Genomic DNA, 25,005 nt, shown 5'->3' on the forward strand with positions numbered 1-25,005 from the left:
AGAGAGAGAGGGAGACACAGAATCTGAGCTGTCAGCACAGAGCCCAACACCGGGCTCGAATGCACAAACTTTGAGATCATGACCTGAAGCCAAAGTCTGACTCTTAACCAACTGAGCCACCCAGGCGCCCCATGCCCCCCCCCCCTTTTTTTTTTCAGGAATAATTTTAGACTTACAGAAAAGCTGCAAAGATAGTACAGAGTTCCCCTATACCAGGAACGCAGTTTCCCCTGCCAACGTCTTAACTACCCAGAGTACATCCGTCACAACCACGAAACCCACATGGGCCCAGTGCTATCAACTAAACTTCAGACTCTCTGAGGATTTCCCCATTTTTTCCATTAACGTCCTCTCTCTGTTCCAGGATACTATGCGTGGTACCACACGCTCAGCACTGAGTTGTCACGGCTCTCCAGGCTTCTGTAGTGTAGGCCGGTTCTTAGACTGTCCTGGTTTTTCATGGGCCCTACATGACTTTCGTGACCAGAAAAAAAAAAAAGGGACGGTGGTGATGGCGGTGATCACGATCACTATCTAGGAATTCCTTTCTTGTTTCTCTTGGGGGCGGGGGAGGCAGATAATCCGGCTTTTTCTGTCTCGGGTCCCAGGACCAAAAGGGGAAAGGCACGCTGCGCGGTACCGATGGGATGCGCAGAGGTCGGGGCTCCTGGGCCCCTGCCCACCGCCCCCGCCCCCGCGCCCTGCCGCTGTGTCCCCGGTCCCGACGCGGGTAGCTGCGGGGGCTCCCGGGGGCAGGCGAGCCCCGAGCCCGAGGCTCCCCTTGCCGGTTGGGCGAGCGCTCGGGCGGCACCCGGGTCAGCTGTTCCGCCACCCCACGCGGCCGCCCCGCCCCGCCCCTGCCCGGGTCTTATAAGCCTCTCCCTCCGCCTCCCGACGGCCGAACTGCCCGCTGCCCTCCCGGCCAGGCGCCCCCTGCAGCATGATCTGGAACACCAATCTGCGCTGGCGGCTGCCGGTCACCTGCCTGCTCCTGCAGGTGGCCCTGGTGGTCCTCTTCGGCGTGTTCGTGCGCTACGACCTCGATGCCGACCCCCACTGGATCGGCAGTCAGCGGAATGAGAACACCACCAGCGACATGGAGAACGAATTCTACTACCGCTACCCGAGTAAGTCCGGCCACCCCGCAGGCCCCGCAGAGGCGGACGGGCAGGTCCCCCACCCTGCTCAGAGCCCTGCCTGCCGCACCTGTGCAGCCTGCTGCTCGGGAACAGGGGGCGGGGTCCTAGAGGAGGAGAAGCTGCCCGCAGCCCACTGGCCCTCCCCACGCAGCCTCCCCACGCGGCACCTGCCAGTATCTGGAGGGCACCCTTGACAAATGGCCACATGTGCACCAACTCTTCCCTGTGTTGAAGCCATAGGGAAAGCTCGCCAGGGTGAGCTCACTCCAGGTGCCATCAGAGGCCCCCAACCTCCCCATCAGAGAGCCTTACTTGTCCTTGAAAGACCTAAGTCCCATCTCAGTCACCAACCAGGGGGTGACCCTGGCTCCCTTGTCCAGCTGTGCCCGTACTGGCCACTTCAGGAGGTAGGTCCGATGTCAAGGGCTGCAGGGATGGCTCACTGACTTGCCAGTCCTGCTATGGGGAGAAGCATATGGGACCCAGGCACCTAACCCTCATCTGGCCTGGAAGGGAAGAAAGAACAGCCCTCATTCTCTGGTATCTGCAGTGCCGGGGTTAAGAGCATGCCCTTGGAATCACCAGACCTCACTGCTATCATGGTTCTGCCATTAACCAGGGGGATAAGCCTTAGGAAAACATCAACCTCCCTGAAACTCCGTCACATCTGTCCAGCCACATCTGTCCAGCAGGGGATAATAATAGCACCTCGCGTGCAGGCATGGGGTGAAGCTGGGGTGAGACAGGGCACAGGAAGTTCTGGCACAGTGCTGGGCTGGGCATGGAACCCGCACTTCCTAATGAAGCAATTACTGGAGGTGCACAAAACACAGATGCCCTAGGACTCAGGAGCTGGAAGAACTGGTCCAAGGTCACTCAGGTTGGCCCAACCTCCAGACCCCTCAGCCCAAGGCTCTTCCCATGCCCTTGCGTTTTCTGATTTTGGACACCATCTACCAGCAGCCAATGACAATCATTCCAACTGTTGGTGCGCACAGAGTCATGGACTGTTAGTTTCCGCGGGGACCGTAAAGCTCACGTGCAACAGCCACCTAGACCGGCTGGCGTTCCCTCCAAGGCTTGAAAACCCTCAGCGATGGGAGCCTTTGCTTCCAGAAATAACATTTCACTTAGCTCCAAATAAATAACTGCATACATTGAGGATGACAGCCTGCATGAAAAAAGACAAGAGTGGGGGGCGGGGGTGCCAACTCAGTGGGAGCCGGCCATATTAAATGGCTGCCAGAAAGCGAATGCCATCACAGGTTACATTAATAGAAATACGGCGCTTAGCAGAAGGGAGGTTATGGAAGAGGAGTGTGCCCTGTGCTGGTCGAAACCACAGCCTCTACTGGGCTCCACTCAGAGTTGTATTTTAAGAGACCATGACAGCTGTGGCCTTAGAATTAAGACTCCAGATCCACTCTTCACTGCCCACCTTTACTCTCCTTGGACAGATCTGGCAAACGGAGAGGCAGGACAGCTTGAGACCATCCTTTGCCTGTTCTACTTCACTCTGGCTCTTGCTTATCTCTCGGCCATAACCAGCCCTTCAGCAAAGCACAGGGGACAAGTTCTCCCATGGGCGTTCATAGGTCCTTGAGGGGTCCAGACAGTGGAAGGTCTCAAAGCCCTAAAATAGGAGCTACAGAGCCTCCCCAGAGAGGGTTGTGGTCCTCACATCTCCCCAGCTCCTATCCCCACTCCATCCACACCCACCTTCCATGCCCCACCGTCATCAATTCACCCAACAACCATTTATCCATAGGGTGGCCACGTAATTTGTCAACTAGTGACACTTTTGAGAGTGAGGGAGTGGAGAGGTTGCGCTCATAGTAATTCACCAGACCAGAGACGTAAACCACAACCGTCCCAACAGACCAAGACTCAAGGCCGTTGTGGATGAACAAGTTGCATATCCTTGCTTTCTGACCCCGAAGGGCTCCCAGACTCATGGAGGGCACCCCAGCGCCTTGTCCTCAGTGATGTCAGGCTCTCTGGGCAGAAGAGATCTGAGACAGCTTCCTGGAAGGTGGTGGGATGGTGAGGAGGGGTGAGGCAGGGCAGGTATGCCAGGAACAGGTGAGTGGTGCAGAGTAGCCCAGCGGTAGGGTTTGTGAAAGGGTAGGAGGGATGAGACAGCCCCAGCCACCAAGGAGGGCTTGAGTTTCTCCTGCTAGTTCCCCTTGGCCATCAACAGGAAGTGACAGAGGGGAGAGGAGTAGAGGGAGAGATGGCCGGCCTCCGGACTCCAGTCACGACAGCTCAAGCCACCAGACGTGCGTTCTCTCCTTTGACCTGCCCCCCCCCCCCAGCCCTGCCAGGAAGGCGCTGTTGGGACTCCCATGTTGTAGACAAGGAAACTAAGGCCAGAGAGGGGGTGGCTAGGAAATCAGAGGGCCAGGGCAGGAGCCCTGGACATCCAGGCCCGTGCTCCTGGACCACTCCCCTTCCTTCAGGTTCACCTTTCCCTTTTCCCCCTGCCCAGCCCTTCTCAGGTCCACTGGGTCATGGTGGCTGTGGTTCGGAGTTAGAGGGCACGTGGCCTCCTGGTTCAGGTGGGACCCCAGTGTGGCAGTTCCCAGGGGCAGAGGATGAGGGCACACCCTTGTGGTACCTTCTGGGTTGTTGGCTCCAAGCTGTCAACATAATGGGCCTCATTCAGGCCCAGGGGATTAGTGGTTTCCAGCGGAGTCCAGATCCAGCCGGCTCGGGCTGGGGCTCAGGAGGGCCCAAGGGCTGCTCCCCACACACAGGCCCCTCGGCAGGCAGCAGGCACAGAGCCAGCTGGAGGCTTGCCCCAGCAGCGCCCTCGGAGGCCAGCGCTACAGGCACCTGCTGCTGAACACGAAACTTCCCCGTGGGCTGGTGCTCTGGGGCCCGAGAGGCCGTTGGCAGGGTCTGGGGGAGGTGAGCCCCTGGGAGTGATCAGAGCCTGGGTTCCTGAAGCTTCCCGGGAAGACTGAAGGGGGAGCAGGACACATGTTCAGAGATCTGGCCAAGGAATAGTTTCAACTATTAGAGCATTTAAATTCCTCTGTTCTCTCCCCACTTACAAGTGCTTTTCACACGCTCTGTCAGGCAGGGCATTTCTGTCCCTCTTGTGGTGCAGCAAGTGGACGGTAGACATTTGCCCAACACTCTCGGGGTGGCGTCCGTGACCCAGGCAGGGACCAGCTGAGCCCTCCCACCAGCAGCCCAGCTGCTTTCCCGGGCCTCTGCCCCATTGCCAGGAAACCGTGCAGTGATGGGGTGGTTCTGTGGTCAGCTCTGAGGCGTGGGAGAGGTGGGCACGGAGACTTGGGCAAGTGAGGGACTGGCCAGGAGGTCTCAAAGAAAAGTCTGGGCTAGACTGGCCTACAGTGAATGGGAAAAGGGCGGCCCCAGGTTGCACCAGGCGGGGCACCACCCTTTCTGTGCTGGTGCAGCAGAGCGGAAGAAGCCGCTGAGGCCCAGAGGCGAGGGGAACTCTGGCCTCAGATTTCAGAGATTTCAGGGACTAGGCCAGCTTCTCAGGGGGAGGGGGGCGGGACCCATCCCGGGGGTGAGGAAGAGTGAGCTAGGAGGGGGGTGGAGAAGGGGAGAGTGGGGTACTGCTGCCCCCTTGTGGCAGCTCTTGTGGCTGGCATGCCAGCTGGAGTCTTCAGCTGAGAGACCAGACTCTGGGCCAGCAAGACTGCTTGTGTCACCCCATGCTGGGGAAAGAGGGGGGAAGGGCAGGTATCTCTCCAACTTCCACTGTCCCACAGTAAGTTGCCAACTCAGTGCAAAACACCTGGACAATCTTGAAGGAGACAAAGAGAAACTGTAGCTGATATTACCCATCAGTTGCTAAAGAGCCAGGCCTGTGCCCAGGATTGGATGAAGTCATTAAATGTGCACCGTAAACCTCTGGGGTGAACACCACCTGAGCCCCTGTATTACCCTCCCCCCCCCCCATTTTACAGAAAAAGAAACTGCAGATCAGAGGGATTATGTCCTTCCTGAAGGTCACACGATTGGGACTTTCAAACCATTACTGGTAAAAGCGTTTTAGGAACTAGCACCAAACTTTATGAAACGTAAACTATTCAACTGTTTTATGTCTGGATTCTAAATTAGGACCAGTTTGGGAGATAAAGAGAAAGGGAGCAAGAGAATGAATGGGGAGGTGCCCAAGGAGAGGAGAAGGTGGCGTCCGTGTGCCTGAGGTGGGGGGAGAAGAAAGAGACACCAAGAAAGAGAAGGTCAAAGAGAGAGGTTGGGACACCGGAGGAGTCACAGAGGACAGAGAACTGGCGAGAGGGGGCAGGCAGGGATGATGCACGGAGAAGGGGAGGGCCTCAGGGAGAATGAAGGCAGCCCCGAAATTGCAGTACCCCCCAGGAGGGCCCCCCCATACCCCACCCCCTGTCCCTGCCCACAGGGTTCCTTTCTGCCACCAAACTGCCTCTTCTGAAAAGGCCCCCACCCTCTGTGACGCTGCCTCTTCCCAGGGATTCCTCCCACCCCCGCCAGCCAGCGCCTTCCCTGTCCCGTCTGCTAGCCTCAAAGGCAGGCCAGTTCTCAGCTTCTGTCTCCCCCTCATCGTGCCCACATTCTGACTCACATTTCCATCTGCGGGCCTGCCCAGTCTCACATCCCCACTCCACCCCACACAGCCAGGCTCCGTTCCTCCCAGCTGCCCTGTCGACCCTCACGATCCACCACCGCCCCCCCCCCCACATCCCCGTGGTCATCTTCAACTCCAAGGACACCAGACCCAGCCCCTCCCTCCCACTCCACAACTGCCTCCGATCCCCTGTGTCTTCCAGCAGAAGCCCTGCCCTCCTGCCAGCTCCCCTCCCCGGCTGCTGCGAGTGTCCCCTCCCTCTTTCACACCTCTCCTCCGGTCTGCCACCCATCCGTTCTCCCCAAGAATAACCATAATGCCACGTATGGCGCTTCACGCGCATTAGCTCAGATTCCCCCACGACAGTTGGAAACGTGATAAACCATGAAATGCGATAATGCACGCAATCAGCTGCACACATCGTGAAACCGACACCAAGCTGCTGTTTGTTCGCGCAAATTCGCACAGGTCTCCAGGCAGGAGCTCAGAGCGCCATGCTGGGGTGAGACCCACAGCTCTCTTACATCAGCTTGCACGCCCCCTGCCCCGGGGCCTGCGGCCGTGCAGGGCCTCCTCCCTCAGCCGCTAGCCAAGGGGGCTGTGGCCGTGGCCTGGGCCACAGGAAGGCCTGCGGGGGAGGGGGGGGGCTCCCCAGACAGGGTCAGAGGTACTGGGGACCAGCAGAGTGAACAAAACCTACCGGGAGGTTTACAGTCGAGTGGGCTAGACAAACACACCGTTCTGCAAACTGTAATAAGAACCAGAAAGGAAAGAAGAGGGAGAGAACCCACTTCAAACCCGGTGGTCTGGAAAGCCTCTGTGATGAGGCAACATTTCGTTGAGATCTGCAGGAAGAGGTTCTGGCCGTTTTGTGGGAACAGCATCCCAGGGGGAGGGAAGGACACAGGCAGAGACCCCGGAGTAGGACTGAGGAACATGGAGGCAGGTGCAGCTGACACGTGGGGGGAGGGGGGAGGAATGAGGAAGGAATGAAGGGGGCAGGCCAGTGGGCCCTGCAGGTCCCCCCCACAGCCTTTGTTTTTTTTTTTTTTTTTGTTTGTTTGTTTTTTAAATTTTTTTTTTCAACCTTTTTTATTTATTTTTGGGACAGAGAGAGACAGAGCATGAACGGGGGAGGGGCAGAGAGAGAGGGAGACACAGAATCGGAAACAGGCTCCAGGCTCCGAGCCATCAGCCCAGAGCCCGACGTGGGGCTCGAACTCACGGACCGCGAGATCGTGACCTGGCTGAAGTCGGACGCTTAACCGACTGCGCCACCCAGGCGCCCCTGTTTTTTAACGTTTTACTTGGGAATAATTTCAATTTATAAAAAGTTGCTAAAACAGAAACAGCACAAAGAACACTGTATACTTTTAACTCCGATTCAGCTCCCTGCTCCTCCTCTCCCTCTCTGCACAGAGACGCAAACACATACACTCTTTTCTTCTCCAAATCTTCTGAGGGTGGGTCAGACACATCATGGCCCTGTCACCCTAAAGATTCCCGGGATGTTTCCCGAGAATGGGGGTATTCTCTGCAACCACAGTAATCAATTTCATAAGTGTACATTGTGCAATACGTTAATATACAGTTTCTATCGAATTTTGTCAATCTAATTTTCTAATTAGTCTCTAACTTTCTCAATAACAACCTCTATAGCTCTCCTCCCACTCGCCCCCTCACTGCCTGCCCCCCTGCCCCCGCCAGGCAAATCCAGGATCCAGTCCTGAGTTAGGTATTGAATGCAGTAGACCTATTTCTCTTTATCCTTTTTTAACCTGGAACATTCCTGCGGCCTTTCTTTGTCTTTTATGACGTTGATATTGCTCAGGACTCCAGCCTCACCCCCGTTTCTAACAGCATGTTACTCATTTTCTGTTTGTCTGATGCTTCCTCACGAGTAGAATGGGATTATGCCTTCTGGGCTGGAATACCATACCGGTGATGTGTCTCCTTCAGGGTATCACATCTGAAGGCGTGTGCTATCCATCTGTCCCTTATTGGCGATGTTAATCTTGATCATTCAGTGAAGACCTTGCCCTGTTTCTCCACTTCGTAATTACTGGGTTTTGTTTGGTTGTTTTTTTTTTCTACCTTGTAACTTGTAAGCAGTCCATGGGGAGACTCTTGAAGACAATGCAAATGTTCTGCTCTTCATCAAAATTTCTCCCTGGATTTAGCACCCACTGATGGAATCTTTACTGTGAAAATCACGATTTTCCAACTTCAGCACTCATTCTACATTTAACCGTCTGGCCCTCGGCATTCTGGTACAAGCAAGAGCCCTCCTCACGATCTCATTTACTTCCGACTTTGAGTTACTGTTTTTGTAATGGTTTTAATTCATTACAGTACCTAATTATTTTGATGCTCAAACTGCCCGATTTGGCCACCAGGAACCCTTCAGTCTGGCTCCTCTGTGTCCTGTGACACCTATAATTCCTTTTAGCGTCTTATTTTTTGTGACTATCTTTGCTTCCCTTCTGTCCTTTTCTGGGAATCTAGAATCAGGCAACGTTAGCCCTGGAAGGACAGTTAAGATCATTCTAATCCATCCTTTGGTTTTATGGAGAAAACTGAGGCTGAAGGGAAGTGTCTTGTCAGGACCACACTGTGAGCTGATGAGAGTTGGTTCAGAATTCAGAATTAGCCTATGCCTAAGTAACAATAATAAAACAACAATAAATAATGACACTTGTCCATTTTGAGCACCTATCATGGGACCGACACTGTTAGGTACTTTACATACATACCCGCATTTAATCTCTGCAGCATTTGTGACTAAGCATTCCAGAAGGCGCTGAGACCCAAGTGTGTTACCTGACTCTCCAGAGTCATCTGTCTACCAGATGGAGGAAACGAGTCCAAATTCAGGTCTCAGTGATTCAGGAAAGGGTACTTGCTGGAGGTGGAGGTGGGAGGAGACCTTCACGGGAGTGATCAGCTCATGTGCTTCACCAGTCAAGATGAGACTAACTTCTCCGTACCAAAGTGATGGCGTTGAGGGGGCAGAGCGCAGAAAGTCTGAGTTCTGGACCCTAGATTCTACGTGTAATCCACAGCCTGGCCCCCATTTCAAATGCCCAGCTGCCCACCTCCACCCAGGGTGTGGATGGAAAAAGGAAGCTGCCATCTCCTGAGGGGACACCCAGGCCTTCCTTGGCCTTAGAACGAGTGGTCTCAAGTGGGAGGCTCACCCTGGTTTCCCCCCAGCCCAGCCCCCTCCAGAGGTTCTTAGGACAAAACGGGGGTGGGGGGTGGGTGGGGTTAGCGGCTGTTCTATGCACAGGAAGGTCATTCATTACTGCCCCTGGCCCCAGGATCCGGATGCAGACATGGGAGGAGGGGGCTTGGAAGGCTACTGGGTGGCCAGTGGCCCGGAAGACGCAGGTTCTGCGCGGGGCTTTGCTGGCCCAGACCCAGGGCTAGGGCGGGCTAAGCGACCGAGCCCCCCGGCTGCACTCTCCCCGCAGGCTTCCAGGACGTGCACGTGATGATCTTCGTGGGCTTCGGCTTCCTCATGACCTTCCTGCAGCGCTACGGTTACAGCTCGGTGGGCTTCAATTTCCTGCTGGCGGCCTTTGGCATCCAGTGGGCGCTGCTCATGCAAGGCTGGTTCCACTCCTACAAGGAAGGCTACATCCACTTGGGCGTGGAGAAGTGAGCGCGGGGCGGGCCCGGAGGGCAAGGGGCGGGGCCGGGGCGGGCTCTGCAGGGATGGGGGCGGGCCCCGGGGACTCGGGGCGGGGCCCTGGGAAAGGGGGCGGGCCCGGAGGCGGGGCCCGGGGTGAGGGGCTGGCCCGGGGGCGGGGATCACCGGGCGAGAGGGCGGGTATGCAAAAGAACATTCGTCAGCCCGCGGGAAGGCCAAATCCACAGAAAGGGTTCAGAGGCAAATGGCCATAAAACTACGTTTAACGTGCAAGCCCCTGCTGTCACATATAGGGCACCAACCGGGGATCATAGGCCAGGTGTCTGAAACTTAAAACATGCCAAATACTTGCAAGATGATTAATTCACTGAAGCCAGTTAATGAATCCACGACTTTAGAGAAACTGGAAAAATAGTTGACTAGATAGAACATGGTCAGAGCCAAGAAATTAGTCTTTTGTATAAAATCTTTGACAAGAAAGTCTCACTCCCAAAGCCGTAGATCCAAAGTATGAAAACACCTGTAATATATTTCATTGGCCACCACAGCCAAAGAGCTATGGCTGAATGAAAAACAAAAGTATACAACTTTTTAAAAATCTCCAAAGAGAATTATTATGAACTTCGTGAGTTGGCAAGTTTTGGGTGAACCAGTGATTGGGTGAGTTGGTCACTTGACAAATTGAGTTTTGGCAAATTGGCTTTCAGGGGATAGATTTTCAGCAACTGAGCTGGAGCCCATTTTTGGTGCTCAGGACTGGATGCTCATGTTGTCCCTAGACCCTCCTCCTGGCTCCTGTGCCTACTTGAAGAGACCTCGAGGTCCCACCTGTCACTCTAGGGTCATGGCTCCCCTACAGGCTCTGCCCAAAACTCCGTGGGCCCTCCTAAGAGGTGACATCCGAACTTCCATCTCCCGGCAGCTGGAGGCCCAACGTCAGATGGGTCTTCTGGCTGCAGTTGTGGGAACATCAGCAAATAACTCGGCCTCTCTAAGCCTCCATGTTTCATCTATATGATGTGGCTACTAACAGTACCTCTGTGGCACAGGAGGACATGTGCTGTACCAGGCAGCTATTTCTGTGCCTGGCACTTAGTAACTGTCATGATTCATTCAGCCGGGCCCTATGTGAGGCCCTGGGGACACAGCCGTGAACAAGGCTCGTAGTGAAGCAGACGCTCCAATGAACATCCTCTGTCTTGGGAGGGACCTGACAGAACGGCCCCCATTCCACTCCCTGGCCCTACAGTCAGCTGGTCTCTTACTTCTCACCTCCTGATTCTCACACACACACACCTGAGCGTGGGGCAGGGGCACTTCCTCTGGCTGTGAATGGCTTGCGGGTCTAGCCTCTACTGTCCCTACACCCACCCCTATTAACAACTCTCCTGACTCTGCCTCACAATCCAGGACAGCTTTGCCGCTGGCCCGGCCCAGGAAGGCCTGGGTTAGGAGGCACGTGGATGGAACCAGTGTCTCCTTTGGCCGCACGACATCTACCTGGCTGTCTGCTTCTCCATCAGCCTTCTGCTGACCGGCTAGGCTTTCAGGGTCCAGACTTAAGAAGGACCTAGGTGCTCCTCTGCTTCTGTTCTCTCTGTTGGCCTTCCTGCCCCCTCCATCCAGCCCCCAGCTCCCTACATCCTGCAGGAAGCCCTCTCTCTCTTCTCTGGACACAGATCCTCTCTCTCGGGTAAGGACGTGAGAGCTCAAACCCAAGCAGAGCCCTGGTAACCAACAGAAGAGGTGTGTTTAGAGTGAGATCTAAGAGTCTGGAGACAGAGACCACATGTGGGTGGAGGAACCAAGGAAGGCTTCCTGAAAGAGGAGGCAGTCAGAAGAGGTTGTGGAAGGGCAGGTAGAGGACGGAGGGCAGGGCGCGGCTCCAAATATGCAGCATGTTCAACAACAGCCGCCAGATGACTTGGGTGCCTTGACCACAAAGTTGCTTGCAAGGAGGGGGTGCTGAGATGGGGTCACGAAGGAAGGGCATGGCCTCTGGTATGTGCCGTTGCCTTGCTGGACCCTTCACCTGTTACTTAGAGTACCTTTAGGATGTTATGTGCCCTTACGACATCATGACACGGAGGCTCAGCAAGGTTAAGCCCCAAGTCCAAATCCATGGATGACCAAAGTCCAGATTCAAACCCGGGGCGTGGAGCACAGCTTTTTGCTGCTGCCTCAGCCCCTCCCCTGACCCATCTCCCCACAGCCTCATCAATGCGGACTTCTGCGTGGGCTCTGTCTGCGTGGCCTTTGGGGCGGTTCTGGGCAAAGTCAGCCCTGTCCAGCTACTCATCATGACCCTCTTCCAAGTGACCCTCTTCTCAGTGAATGAGTTTATCCTCCTCAGCCTGCTAGAGGTGAGCAGGGATCAGAACGGGGGTGGAGATGGAAGGGCCACTTGGGGTGACAGCAGGGAACTAGAGAAAGGGAGGGCTGGGGAGATATGCCAGCTGGATTCGGTTCAATGTTGGCAAGTCACGTAACCTTCTGAATGTCAGTTTCCTCGTCTCTAAAGTGAGAGTAATGATATTTACTGGGCAGAGCAGGGGCCCCTCATGTTGGTTGTCTCCCTCCTTTCTCTTTCCTGCATATTGGGTGGAAAGAGTGGGTGTTCCTGAACATAGTCTCTCTTTTTTTTTTTTTTAACACTTATTTGAGAGAGAGAGAGAGAGAGAGAGAGAGAGAGAGAACAGCATGAGCTGACACTGCAGAGCCTGATACAGGGCTCAGTCCCACGAACTGTGAGATCATGACCTGAGCCAAAATCAAGAATCAGACATTTCACCGACTGAGCCACCCAGGCACCCCCCTGAACATACTCTTACACACACACACCACATTCACAGATTGGTCTCCCAAGAAAAAGACACAGTGTATTGAGGGCTACACCTATGTAAGGAAGGAGCCTTAGGGAATATCCAAGGTGGACGTGTATCGCTGCATAGGTTGTGCACTGCACGACTCTAGAAGTGACAGTCACATGGATTCTGGCAGGAATCATGCCCCTTAAAGTTGGCCAATTCAATGAACCAAGTAAGGGGTGCCTTAGACCTCTGACTCTAGCTCAGATACTTCTTTGGTACCTTTGCAGGGGTGAAGGTCATTCAGAGACTTCGTCCATTTCTTAGCCCCCAACTCCTCTACATTTGGACTCTGCCTGAAACACCCCCACCCCTGAAAAGGGGTAGAGTTTTTTTGCTTTTGTTTTTTTTTACATGACACTACATCCAGTCATTCATTTTGTCATTTTCTTCAGCCACCAGACTGACCCAGGCCACCATATCTCTACCTCTTAACTCACCTCCTAATCTTCATCCTTGCCCCACTCACCACCACAGGCCAATCCCCACCAGCAGCCATGGAGACCTGTTAGTAATGCGTATGAGACCAATTCCCCTGATTAAAACCCTCCAGTAGCTTTTAAAATTTCACTTCAAATAAAATCCACATTTGTTATAAAGCCCTACATGTTCTGCCCGCAGCCTCTCTCTCCAGTCTTATAACCTACTCTCTCCCCATCTTTCTGTGCTTTGGCCATACCCTCCTGTCTGTTCCTCAACACAGCAAGCTTGGTTCCCCCTCGGGGCCTTTGCTCTTGCCTGGAATGCTCATCCCCCAGTCATTTTCATCGCTGAGGTCTCAGCTAGAATATCACCTCTTCAGAGAGGCCCTCCCAGATTCTCCCCCCTATACAGTGTTGCCCTCTAGCTTACCCCCCTACCCCACCCTAGTCACTATGTCTCACATTGACCTGGTTTATTTTCTTTATAACATTTCTCCTTCTCTGATAAACCTTATCTGTCTGGACCATCCGTGTCCCCAGCACCTAGTTCAATGCCTAATAAGTGCTCAACAAATATTTATCAAGTAAAAACCAAGACTCTGAGTTTGACTGCATGTCAGGTAATGCCCCGGGCACTCTCACTCAGACCCCGAGGAGCTCACAATCTAGTGAGGGAACCCTAACCCTAACCAGGAAGTACACAGTTACCATGCAGTGTGATGAGAAGTGAGGTCAAGGGCTTGGTGACACGAAGGAGGGTGCCTGAGCCAGCATGGCAGGTCAGGGAGGCTTCCTGGAGGAAGAGACATCAAAGCTAGAAGTCAAGGAGAAAGCAACCAGGCAAAGGGGTGAGGCAGAGGAAACAGTGCAAAGGCCTTGAGGGAGGCCCACAGTGAGTGGTCTCTGGTGGCTCCATCTGGTGGAAGGAGGGTGTGCTGGGGGAGGGCTTGGGGGGGTAATGGTGGAGGAAGGGGGCAGGACACGGATCATCAAGGCTCCGGGAGATGGTGTTGAAGAGTCACGAGGGCAACTTTGTCATGACGGCAGTGGGGAGCTATGGAGAGTTTCAGATGGGGGAGTGGCACGGCCAGACACACGTAATAGAAATGCCACTTCGGCTCTGGTGAGGACAATGGCTGGGATCAGGGAGCCCTGTTAAGAGACTGTCCGAGTCGCCCTGGTAAGAGATCATGGGACTGGGGCTGGGGGTAGTACCAAGAGAAGGAAGTGATTCAACAGATAGAAAGGAGGGGAATACACAGGCCTTAGGGACTGGGTGTGGTGGGAGGCGTGAGAAAGAAAGAAGCAAGGCTAGGCGAGGGGTGGGCAGTGGGGCCAATGGGCATGATCTGAAACAGTGAGAATCCACAGTCTTGGGCATGAGTAGAGAGACCCTCAAAAATCCCCCCAATCTGCTACAGAAATTCGGTGTGTAGTTTTTTGTTTTTGTTTTTTTGAGAGAGAGGAGAGAGAGGGGGTGGGGAGAGAGGGGGGGAGGGGAGAGGGAGAGGGAGAGGGAGAGGGAGAGGGAGAGGGAGAGGGAGAGGGAGAGGGAGAGGGAGAGGGAGAGGGAGAGGGAGAGGGAGAGGGAGAGAGAGAGAATCTCAACCAGGCTGTCAGCACAGAGCCTCACTCAGGGCTTGATCTCACGAACCGGGAGATCGTGACGGGAGCTAAAATCAACAGTCGGACGCTTAACAGCCTGAGCCACCCAGGCTCCCGCTACAGAAATTCTTTTAATGCCTGACAGTCTTCAGGCCTGTCTCTGTGCCAAGTTAAAATACATCACTGCTGACATGTCAGGAGCACTTGCCCTTGGCTGAGCCCTGCTCTGAATACGTGGCTTATCTCAATCCTCATCTCTGAGAAAGGCACAATTATTACCTCCACTTTACAGATGAGAAAGCTGAGACTCAGAGAGGTCATGAGGGCTCATCCCAGGTCCCAGGGTGCTGGGAGAGGCACCCACCAGGCTGGGAACCAGGAAATCCAGGCCTGTCAACAACCCCACCACTAAGCTCTGTGACCTTGGACCATACACTTACCTCTCTGGCTGGATTTCCCCATCTAAAGTGAAGGAACAAGTCTGTGATTGATTGGAATTTCCCCCCAACATGGGTTCTGAGTGGGGAGGAAGAGGAGGCTGGAGAGAGGGGAGGGGGGCACGCGGAGGAAGGCTAAGTCCACGAAGCACCTGTTGAATGCCAGGCTCTCACCGGGCGCTTTACACAAGTTGTCTGATTTAACCCTCGAGACGGCCCTGCTAAGTCACCGCCCTCTCCCCCACTTTGTAAATGAGGAGCTTCAGACCTAAAGAAATCCAGAGGCACGGAGTGGGGGAGGGCAGGAAGGGACAGAAGAGGAAGAAACCTCCCTACGTGCTCTGACTGTGGGAGACAGGAGACAGGAGGGTGGGGATGGGGTGGGTGGTGGAAGGTCAGCTGGGAGGTCATAGGGTAAGGTCAGCTGGGAGGTCATAGGCAGGATGCTGGCAGTCTAGATCGAGTGGTGCTGGGCCAGGAGTGGCTGCGTAGAAAGACATATGGAGGGGGTAGGGCCCAGGGGGAAGGGAAGGGCTCCCAGGAATGAAGATAAGGCAGAAGCTAGTGACCAACTAGGTGACAAACTAGGGGGGTGCCATAGGTTCTAGGTCTGCTTCACCTCTTCCCGCTGGGTGACTGGTCAAGGTCCTCTCCAAGGCTGGGTTTCCTGATCTGGGCACAGTCCCATCTGCTGGGTGAGGATACTCTGGCATTTTGCCGATGGGCTCACAGCCTGGGTTCAGGGATCCCTGCTTTCTCCTCTTCCAAACTGATTGGTCTGTGGGGGGCCCCAGGCTCCCATCTTGCAGCTTGTGGAATCAGAGACAGATGGACCTGTGTGTGTGTGTGTGTGTGTGTGTGTGTGTGTGTGTGTGTGTGTGTGTGGCGGGGAAGGAAAGTGCTCACAGGTGGGAGGGAGAGACAGTATCAGAGCCTCACCGATCCCTGTACCCCAGGTGAAGGATGCAGGGGGCTCTATGACCATCCACACATTTGGCGCCTACTTTGGGCTCACGGTGACCTGGATCCTCTATCGACCCAGCCTACATCAGAGCAAGGAGAGGCAGAGCTCTGTGTACCACTCGGACCTCTTCGCCATGATTGGTGAGGGCTGCCAGAAGGACTGAGGGCCACCCTGATGGGTGAAGGTGGCCATGATGGATGAGGGCCATCATGATGACTGAGGGCTGCCATGATGGGTGAGGACCACCATGAGGAGTGAGAACCACCATAATGGGTGAGGGTCTCCTTGAGGAGTTCAGGTTCCCGTAACTATGCCTGATCTCCATGTGGTCTGGAGGGTGGTAGCCAGGTCCTCTGGGGAAAGGGCAGAGGGGGTTGCCTGTAGACATCTCCAGGATCCCAGACGATGGTCCCTTTTTCCCAGGGGGCTGGAAGAAGTTGGTCACTCATCCTGTTTTCCCTAGGATGCCCTAAGGCAGACAAAGTGGAACTGGTGACTCCATCCCCTGGGTCAGGGCAAAGTGTGAATTCCTACTTCCTGTGTCCATTCATTCCAGAGAACACCTATCAATCACCCACTCTGGTCTCCTAAAACCCAGCCCTGCCTTCAAGGGATTATTACCAGATCATTACCAGATAATCTCCCAACAGTGGGGGGAAAGATTCTCCCTCACGGTGCTGTGGGAGCAAGGTGGGAGGCATTTAGCCCAGTTACGGGGTCAGGCTACACTTTCTGGAGCACAATCAGGAAGTAAGGAAGGCAGGGAGGATGTCGTAGGAAGAGCCCCCAGCATGAGTAAGGCTGTAGGGTGGGAAGCTGCTGGGGCACGGGAGTCATCTGAGGTCTCTGAAACTAAAAAGGGCAGGAGGTCTGCCTAAGTTCTGTTGGGCCCATCTAACACCTCTTCTCCCGGGCCCACCGGCCCTGTCTGGTCCGGCTAGGCACCCTCTTCCTGTGGATGTACTGGCCCAGCTTCAACTCAGCTGTGTCCAAACACGGAGACGCCCAGCACCGAGCTGCCATCAACACCTACTGCTCCTTGGCAGCCTGCGTGCTCACCTCGGTGGCACTGTCCAGCGCCTTGCACAAGAAGGGCAAGCTGGACATGGTGAGACAGGGGGACGGGGAGCGTGGGGAGCCCGGGGCGGGGGGGGGGGTGCGGCTCTGACCGCCTGTGCCCAGTGGGCACTGATCACCGCGCCCTTCCAACAACTCCTTGAGGCTCGCAGCATCAGGCTTATCACACCCACCCTGCAGAGGAAGAAACTGAGGCTTGGGGACAAATGATTTGTTCGGATTACATAGCTGGGTTTTGGCATAGCCCAGAACCAGATTCTCAGAGATTGTTGATCTCTGAGCAGCTCCTCCTCCTCACTCTCCTCCCCCGCAGCCTGGGGTGCTGACAGCCGTTCTGGGCTGAGCACCCCATCAGACCTGCCCCGTAGGGTTGCCAGAGGCACCTCCTTCTACCAGGCTTCTGATCTTCCAAACACTGGCCCTCAGTCTCTCTCTTTTTTTTTTTTTTTTTTTTTTTTAAGTTTGAGATGGGGGGGAGAGAGAGAGAGAGAGAACGAGAGTGCATAAGTGGGGGAGGGGCAGAGAGAGAGAGGGAGAGAGACAGAATCCCAAGCAAGCTCTGCACTGTCAGCACAGAGCCCGATGTGGGGCTCGAAGTCATGAATCATGAGATCATAACCTGAGCCGAGATCAAGAGTCAGATGCTTGGGGCACCTGGGTGGCTCAGTCGGTTAAGCGTCCGACTTCGGCTCAGGTCATGATCTCGCAGTCCGTGAGTTCGAGCCCCGCGTTGGGCTCTGTGCTGATGGCTCGGAGCCTGTTTCAGATTCTGTGTCTCCCTCTCTCTGACCCTCCCCCGTTCATGCTCTGTCCCTCTCTGTCTCAAAAATAAACGTTAAAAAAAAAAAATTAAAAAAAAAAAAAAAAGAGTCAGATGCTTAACCGACTGAGCTACCCAGGAGCCTGAGCCTTCTTAAAGCAACCTCCACCTGCATCATCCCATACCCTCAGAAAGGAAACCCCTTTGATGCTTGTCCACACCCCTGGGAGGTTGGTGGGGGGATATGGTTTCCCAGTGTCCTTCCTGTCACATCCCTGGGATAGACTGTTCTGTCATTAGTGGGGAGGGGCCAAAGCCCATAGATGGTGGTATATTCTTCTATAAAAAGAAGACCACCTCTCTATCTCATAGTCTGACGCTAGCTTCTTGACACGGGTATATGTGTGCTGGGACACTGCCATGACCCCTGGGTACACTGGACAGCCGCCACACAGAGAGGTAGGGACTCACACATCAGAGGGAAGAGAATCAGACACAGGGATGTGGGCACAGCTGTGTGCTCCCAACACCCCCACGCAGAAAAGGGCACGGAATGAGGTCAAGGTCAGGGGCTCCGGCTCCACACAGACCCGGATCGACTTACCTTTCTGCCTCTTGCTAGCCGTGTGGTCTTTAACAAGCCACATCACCTCCCTGCACCTCAACTCCCTCCTCTGAACAAGCATCAAAAGATAACGGTCCTTACCTCCTGGGATTGTTGTAGAGACGGACTGAAATCATCCCCGCAGCCGGCAACGCAGTACCCGGTGCAGGTAGGCCTGGAGCCGTCGTAGGCCCACGGGCTCTGGCTCGGGGGTTTGCGCACGAACAGGCCTGATGTCGGCGTACGTCACGGGGAGACCATCAGACATGCAAACCTGCGCACACAGGTTCACAGGGGACATGCAGACATGCCAGTAGGTCTCACCGGCAGGGACACATGATTTGTGCCCACGCACAGTGCCCAGGCTGCTGGTGCAGAGAACACAGGAGCTAGGCCCGGGGCCCTCTGCAGGCTCCTGGCTGGCTGAGACGCACTGTGAGTCACCCTTGCCTCCCGGAGCCAGAGCGTGGGGGGTGCAGGCTCCGGGAGAGGACTGAACTCTGGCCCTCCCTACCCAGGTGCACATCCAGAACGCCACACTTGCGGGAGGGGTGGCCGTGGGCACCGCTGCCGAAATGATGCTCATGCCGTACGGCTCCCTCATCGTCGGCTTCATCTGCGGCATTGTCTCCACGATGGGTTTTGTGTACCTGACGGTGAGGGCCCCCCAGCCAGGGCAGAGGGCCGGGGAACCCCGGGGTCTGTGTTTCTAACTGGCAGGGGTGGGGAGGTCTGGGGGCTGGAGGGTGCTGGGTCTCTGGGTATTTGGGGCCTCTGGAATCCCGGCCTCCCCACACCCCTGCCACGGCTAAGGGCCTGAGCAACACCCTTCTCCCCTCTCCAGCCATTCCTGGAGTCACGGCTGCGGATCCAGGACACGTGTGGCATTCACAACCTGCACGGCCTCCCGGGCATCATAGGCGCCATTGTGGGTGCAGTGACAGCATCCTGCGCCAATGCTAAGGTGTATGGAATAAAAGGGTAAGTATGGAGGAGGTGCAGGGAGCCCGGGCTCCCTCCTTCCTTCTCCATTCCTCCTTCCTGCTGTTCTGGGGTCCAACGTTGTATCTCTACCCCTAGCCTTCCCTAATCTGAACCACCGTCCGTGGGTCTCTCTCCCGAACCTCTGTCCTTCTTCAGGAGTCTTAGAGACCATCTGATCTGTCCAGTGCACATGGGGAGGCTCAAGCAAGGGTTTACTGAGCCTTGGTGCCCATTCACATTTGTGGGGCGACAGCAAGTGCTTCCTTGGCCTCTCTGTGGAGCCCTGACCTGCTCTCTGTCTCCACTCGAGGCTTGCCAATTTCTTTGGCTTTGATGGTTTCAAGACTTCCTGGGACTCAAGCATGCAGGGCAAGTTTCAGGCTGCTGGTCTCTTCGTGTCCCTGGCCATAGCCCTGGTGGGCGGCATCATCGTGGGTGAGTGGGAGCGTCTGGGCCAGAGAAGGTGGGGCCGCTGCGTGTGGGGGACCCACCAGCACGTACCAGAGGTCAGCTCGGAGGACCCAGGAATCCTGTGCGCTTGTGGTTGTGGGATTGGGTTGGGTTGGGGGTTGGGGGGAGCTTCCCATCTGTGGGAAAGGGCTGGGTAGGCAGAGAGGAAGTGGTTCCTGACCTCCTGTGACCCCCAACTTTCTTTAGGGGTCATTTTGAAATTGCCATTCTGGGGACAGCCTGCTGATGAGAACTGCTTTGAGGATTCAGTCTACTGGGAGGTGAGTTCCTGGAACTTGTTCTCCTGCCCAAAGGGGGTTCTGCCCTTCTCCACAGACCCTACTCACGTCAGCTGGGCTGGGTCCTGAGGAGCCGGAAGCTGAAGGTGAGGGACAGAGCCCCGCGTCACCTTACTCCTCCAACGGGAGACTGTGTCTCCTGGGGCGGGGGCGGGCTGAAGGCTTTATTCTAGAGCCGTAATTCCTAAAGTATGGCCCCCTGTGCTCCCCAGAGGCAGCAGCACCTGGGAACTTGTTAGGAATACAAATTTCTTGAATCGTACCCAGTCCTCCTGAATCCAAAATTCAGGGGGGAGGCTCAGCACTGTGTTTCAACAAGCCCTCCCCGTGATTCTGATGAAACGCACACCCGCCTCTGAGAACCACGACCTTTCTGTGTGCATTGGAATCACCCGGGGAGCCTTAAAGGTTCTCCAAGCCCCACGAGGCTCCGAGTTCATTGGTTTGGGGGTAGGGCCTGGACATTAGGAGTTTTTGTTCTTTTGGTTTTTTGTTTTTTTTTTAAACTTCCCCAGGTGAATCCAATATGTAACCCGGGTTAAGAACCACGATGTGGTGGGGCGCCTGGGTGGCTCAGTCGGTTAAGCGTCCGACTTCAGCTCAGGTCACGATCTCACAGACCGTGAGTTCGAGCCCCACGTCGGGCTCTGGGCTGATGGCTCAGAGTCTGGAGCCTGCTTCCGGTTCTGCGTCTCCCTCTCTGTCTGCCCCTCCCCCGCTCATGCTCTGTCTCTCTCTGTCTCAAAAATAAACGTAAAAAAAATTAAAAAAAAAAAAAAAGAACCACGATCCACCTGGAGACCTTATAAAAATGCAGCTTCCCAGGCACCTGCCCAGGATTGTAATTCAGGAGGGTCTATGTGTGGGAACAACTTTCCAGCTGAGTCTGGTCCAGAAACTGAGTTCTGTGACATTCCATTGCTTTCTGTATCAGTACAGAGACCCAACTGGAGAAACGATGTTCTACAGGCTGAAAGTACTAGGATGTCACAGGACTCCATTTCTTTAAAAAGATGCCGTGATTTGGGTTTTCAGTGACTTCAGGGAGGCCTCCCTCCCGACCAATCATTGTTGAAGGCAATTACCTTCGTTAGATGGTGGAGGATGACAGCCACCCACACTTCCCCTCATGACAGGGGGCAGGACCTAACCTGTGTCTGTGGCCCCTGTGACAAGGGCCTGCCCATCACCGCCTTTCATGTGGCTCTGTATTTTTATTTTATTTTTAAAATGGTTATTTATTTTCTTTGAGATGGGGGAGAGAGAGAGGGAGGGGGGAGGGCAGATAGAGAGGGGGAGACAGAGAATCCCAAGTGGGCTCTACCCTGCCAAACCCACAGTGAGATCAAACCCACAAACCGTAAGATCATGGCCTGAGCTGAAAGCAAGAGTCAGACGCTTAACCGCCTGAGCCATCCAGGTGCCCCTTGGCTCTGTATTTTTAACCACACCAGAAGTTTTCTGGGTAATTTCAACTGGTATCCATTAGAAGCCAATTTCATGTACATAGCTAATAATGCTTTTGAATTCATTCTCTTTAAATTATTTTTTAATTATAAAATGAATAGAAGCCCATTAAAGGAAATCTGGAAATAGAGAAAAATAGAAAGAAATCCTATCACCCTAATTCAAGTACTGTTAATGTTTTGGGTATATTTCCCTCCAGTCTTTTTTTTTTTTTTTTTAATCCTCGCAGATTTTTTAATGTTTATTTATTTTTGAGAGAGAAAGAGAGAGAGTGTGTGTGTGAGCAGGGGAGGGGCAGAGAGAGAGGGAGACACAGAATCTGAAGCAGGCTCCAGACTCAAGGCTGTTAGCACAGAGCCTGATGTGGGGCTCAAACTCACGAGCCATGAGATCATGACCTGAGCCTAAGTTGGATGCTTAACCGACTGAGCCACCCAGGTGCCCCAATTTTTTTTTACACAGTGGAGATTATATGCCCAATTTGAGATCCTGCTCTTTCTTTTTATAAGAAGTATTCTGTTATTACATTCTTAATAAACTTCCTTTTTTTAGCAGCATAATTATTTTCATCCCATTTTTAAAGTCAGAATTTAAACTATTTTAGACACCACAATTAGAAATCACACAGATTTAACGCCAATGAAATAAACTAAAAGATGTTATCAATTCCCATATATAGAAGTTCACTCTTGGTTCTGTTTTGATCTTTACAATGTATTCTAAGTTCACACCTTCTCTCTGCTGTAGTATACCTTTCAGCAGTGCTCCGTTTTGAGGACTGTAATTCTGTGTCAGTGGAAGTAAGCCACCATCAGGCCATCCCCTCAGCCCCTGGCCTCTGGATGGTTTACCTAGGAGATGAGGTGGCTTTCCAGAGGATGAGGGGACACAGCTGTTCCCCAGGACCTTAGATGAGGAAATCTTTTTTAAGTTTATTTATTTATTCTGAGAGAGACAGAGACAGCGGGAGTGGGGGAAGGGCAGAGAGCGAGGGAGACAGAGAATCCCAAGCGGGCTCTGTGCTGCTAGTGCAGAGCCCGATGCACGGCTTGAATCTATGCAACCGTGAGATCATGCCCTGAGCCAAAATCGAGAGTTGGACGCTCAACCAACAGAGCCACCCAGGCGCCCCAGATGAGGCAATCTTTGAGATCAAAGCTAAGCCTTGAAGCCGAGGCAACGCTGATCCACCCCATTCCCACTCCACCTACCAATCCATTTCTGCTCCCCCCTCCCCCCCACACACATCTCACCTCACCCCCCTTTTGGACCTGTCTGCTATTCAGGGAGCTTGCCATGCTGCCTCTCCCTGGCACATTACTCCTGCTCATCTATCAAGAGTGGGTTCAGCACAACCAGAATCCCCCGCCCCTGACTGGGCTATCAGCCTCTCATGTGCATTTGCAGCTCATATTGTCACTGTGCCTGTCACTTGAACGCCTTCCCATTGCTCTGGTGGGGCAAGGACTCTGTCTCGTGCTTGCAGTGCCCCAGCACCCTGGACAGTGGCTAGCCTGATGTAGGAGGCAGGACACCTGTGTGAAGGACCGCCCTGCTCCCTGGCATGCAATCTGCATAGTGATCACAAGGTGGCGCCCGCCACACACCATACGCTGCTCCTGACTTGCCCAGGCTGTGCTAGTTCTACCAGGGACACCTGCCTGGCCTAGGGCAGGGCCCTTGGAACTGTCCTCCTGTCTCTGCAGATGCCTGAGGAGCTGAAGAGCACTGTCTTACATCCTGAGGACTCCACCCTCAAGCCCGCGGAACCTTAAACTCCCAGGGCAGGTGAGAAGCAGGTGAGAGCGTGGGCAGGGTCTCCCGGTGGGTGCCCAGCTCTGGGAACTGGGTGACACCAGCAAAGGGGCAAAAAGAGAGCATCAAGAAATGCGGATGTGAGCTTCCACCCCTCCTGCCTGGATTGGAGCGGGCATGTGAGGGTTGGTGGCACTCAGACTCCTTGCAAGCTGGACAGGCACGGAGATATATGGAAGGCACTCTGAACTGGAAGGAATATATAGAAGGTGACCTGGGTGCACACTTGGCTTTGCTGCTTACTGGCTGTGACTTTGAGGATCTCTTCACCCAGAGCCAGAGCCTCAATTTCCTCATTTATAAAAGCAGGACTGACAGGCCTGGCTCTATTCAGTCGACCACCTCGGGCTAGTTCTACCTTCCTCCTCTGTCTCCTCTCTTCTTCCCATCAGCTCACAGTCTCCTTGCCCCCGTGTGGAATGCACCAAGCCCTTCCTCGTGCCTTTTGCATCCAACCCTCCACAGAGAGCTCTACCCGACAGGTGCAACTACTTCCCTCTTTTCCAATAAATGAGAAAATTAAGGCTCAGAAAAGTTCAGGTTCTCCAAGGCCACAGAGTGCAAGTAGAGAAACTGGGGTCTTAGCAAGTCATCACCCCTGTGCTCATTCGCGCTCTTGGATCCCCTTGGAGCCCAGAGCTTGGAAAGAGCTGCGTCTAGGGCACAAGGCTGAGTGATGTGACCACTTGCCTCTAATGCCCACCCTGTCCGGAAAAGGCAAAGGTGCCCAAGGGGCTACGGCAGGACCCCACAGTGGCCCGCTGCTCTTGGCTCTCTCCCTGCAGGCTCCACAGACTGCCCCGGCCCTCCCAAAAGAGCGGTGCCGACCAAGCTGAGAACACAGGAGCAAGGCAAGCAGCACCCCACCTGCTGGCCTGGCCCAGGGCGCCCTCCACTTCTTTCTCCTTCATCCCAGGAGGCCTGCCTGAGAATGGAGACGGGAGAGCTCTAGACAAAGTGGGCATCCAAGCCAGGTTCTGGCTGCAGGAGGCCTGCCTCCAGGGGGTCTTGGTGGCCACATCCTGAGAACAGCAGGCAGGAGTGGGGCCAGCAGCTGGGAGTGGGCGCGAGCCATCCTAGGAGACAACTTAGCCGCCAGCCCAACTTCTGGGGTCTTCCACTCCCCGCCTACCCCTCTGCCAGCACCTCCCTTGCTCCCTGGGCCGCCCAGACCTCTCTGTGCCATGCAGATGGCAGCCTCCGTGAATAAACGTTCCTGGTGTTCTTTGTAGAATGGGTGTGAATGCTCCAAACGGGGCCAGTTTGAAGGACAAAAGGACCCCAAAGACCTGGCCTCCCGCCCCTGTCCTGACCCTCCATACCAAGCTGCCACCCACAATGCGAGGGAAATCATCCTGGGATGAAGAGGAAGAATCCGGGGTGCTGGAGGCTGCTCCCGCTTGGGGCCCCCTGCCAGGCTCAGCTTTGGGGCTGGGGTCTTTCCCCAAGGCCCGTCCTTAGTTTCCATCAACCACCCCAGAAACTCACCGACCATGAAAACTGCCATGCCCACCGTGCCCTCCGTGTGGTGTGACCCTGCTCCGTTTCAAGGGCACTCAGGCAGGGTGGGAGAATAAGGGAGGAGGGCTCCTTTGGGCCAATCCCCCTACCCCAACCCTTCCCTCTTGCTCCCTGCCAAGCCAGCCTGGACTCCACAGTTTGGATCTCACCACTTCTTGTGGCCAGCCACCACCCTGGGCTGAGTAACACACACTTCCCACCCTTAGGGGCCTCACAGTCTAGCTGAGGACCGACCTGACACCCGGGATCCACCCTGAGCTCTTGACAGCCATTCCATGGCCAGGTGGCTTCCCAGAGCGGGTGACCTGAGCAGGGTTTTGGAGGCTGAATAGGAGTTTACCGGAAGGATGG

General features: G+C 54.7%; 1 protein-coding gene across 3 annotated transcripts; it reads left to right on the plus strand.

Moving 5' to 3' along the window:
- Positions 1-876: 876 nt before the first annotated feature.
- On the plus strand, positions 877-24,349 carry RHCG (Rh family C glycoprotein). 3 transcript variants are annotated; one of them, XM_042940463.1, is made up of 11 exons: positions 877-1,127; positions 9,204-9,390; positions 11,595-11,745; positions 15,670-15,817; positions 16,619-16,785; positions 18,637-18,774; positions 18,963-19,099; positions 19,413-19,537; positions 19,760-19,833; positions 23,025-23,117; positions 23,919-24,349. In XM_042940463.1, exons 1-10 carry the CDS (start codon positions 941-943, stop codon positions 23,091-23,093), a joined length of 1,383 nt encoding a protein of 460 aa, XP_042796397.1. In that variant the 5' UTR covers positions 877-940; the 3' UTR covers positions 23,094-23,117; positions 23,919-24,349. The 3 variants fall into 3 exon arrangements, with proteins under 3 accessions (XP_042796397.1, XP_042796398.1, XP_042796399.1); XM_042940464.1 differs by having other exon boundaries at positions 23,025-23,106; XM_042940465.1 differs by lacking the exon at positions 23,919-24,349 and adding an exon at positions 23,526-23,867.
- Positions 24,350-25,005: the final 656 nt, after the last annotated feature.

The sequence above is a fragment of the Panthera leo genome, chromosome B3 (assembly GCF_018350215.1).
Source record: "Panthera leo isolate Ple1 chromosome B3, P.leo_Ple1_pat1.1, whole genome shotgun sequence".
Taxonomy (NCBI): Eukaryota; Metazoa; Chordata; class Mammalia; order Carnivora; family Felidae; genus Panthera; species Panthera leo.

Excerpts from the sequence above, each read along its gene's own strand:
- RHCG (XM_042940463.1), top strand. The coding sequence starts at position 941 with ATGATCTGGAACACCAATCTGCGCTGGCGGCTGCCGGTCACCTGCCTG. Across the intron at positions 11,746-15,669 it reads TCCTCCTCAGCCTGCTAGAG|GTGAAGGATGCAGGGGGCTC; the intron begins GTGAGCAGGGAT and ends CCTGTACCCCAG. Across the intron at positions 18,775-18,962 it reads TGGGTTTTGTGTACCTGACG|CCATTCCTGGAGTCACGGCT; the intron begins GTGAGGGCCCCC and ends TCCCCTCTCCAG.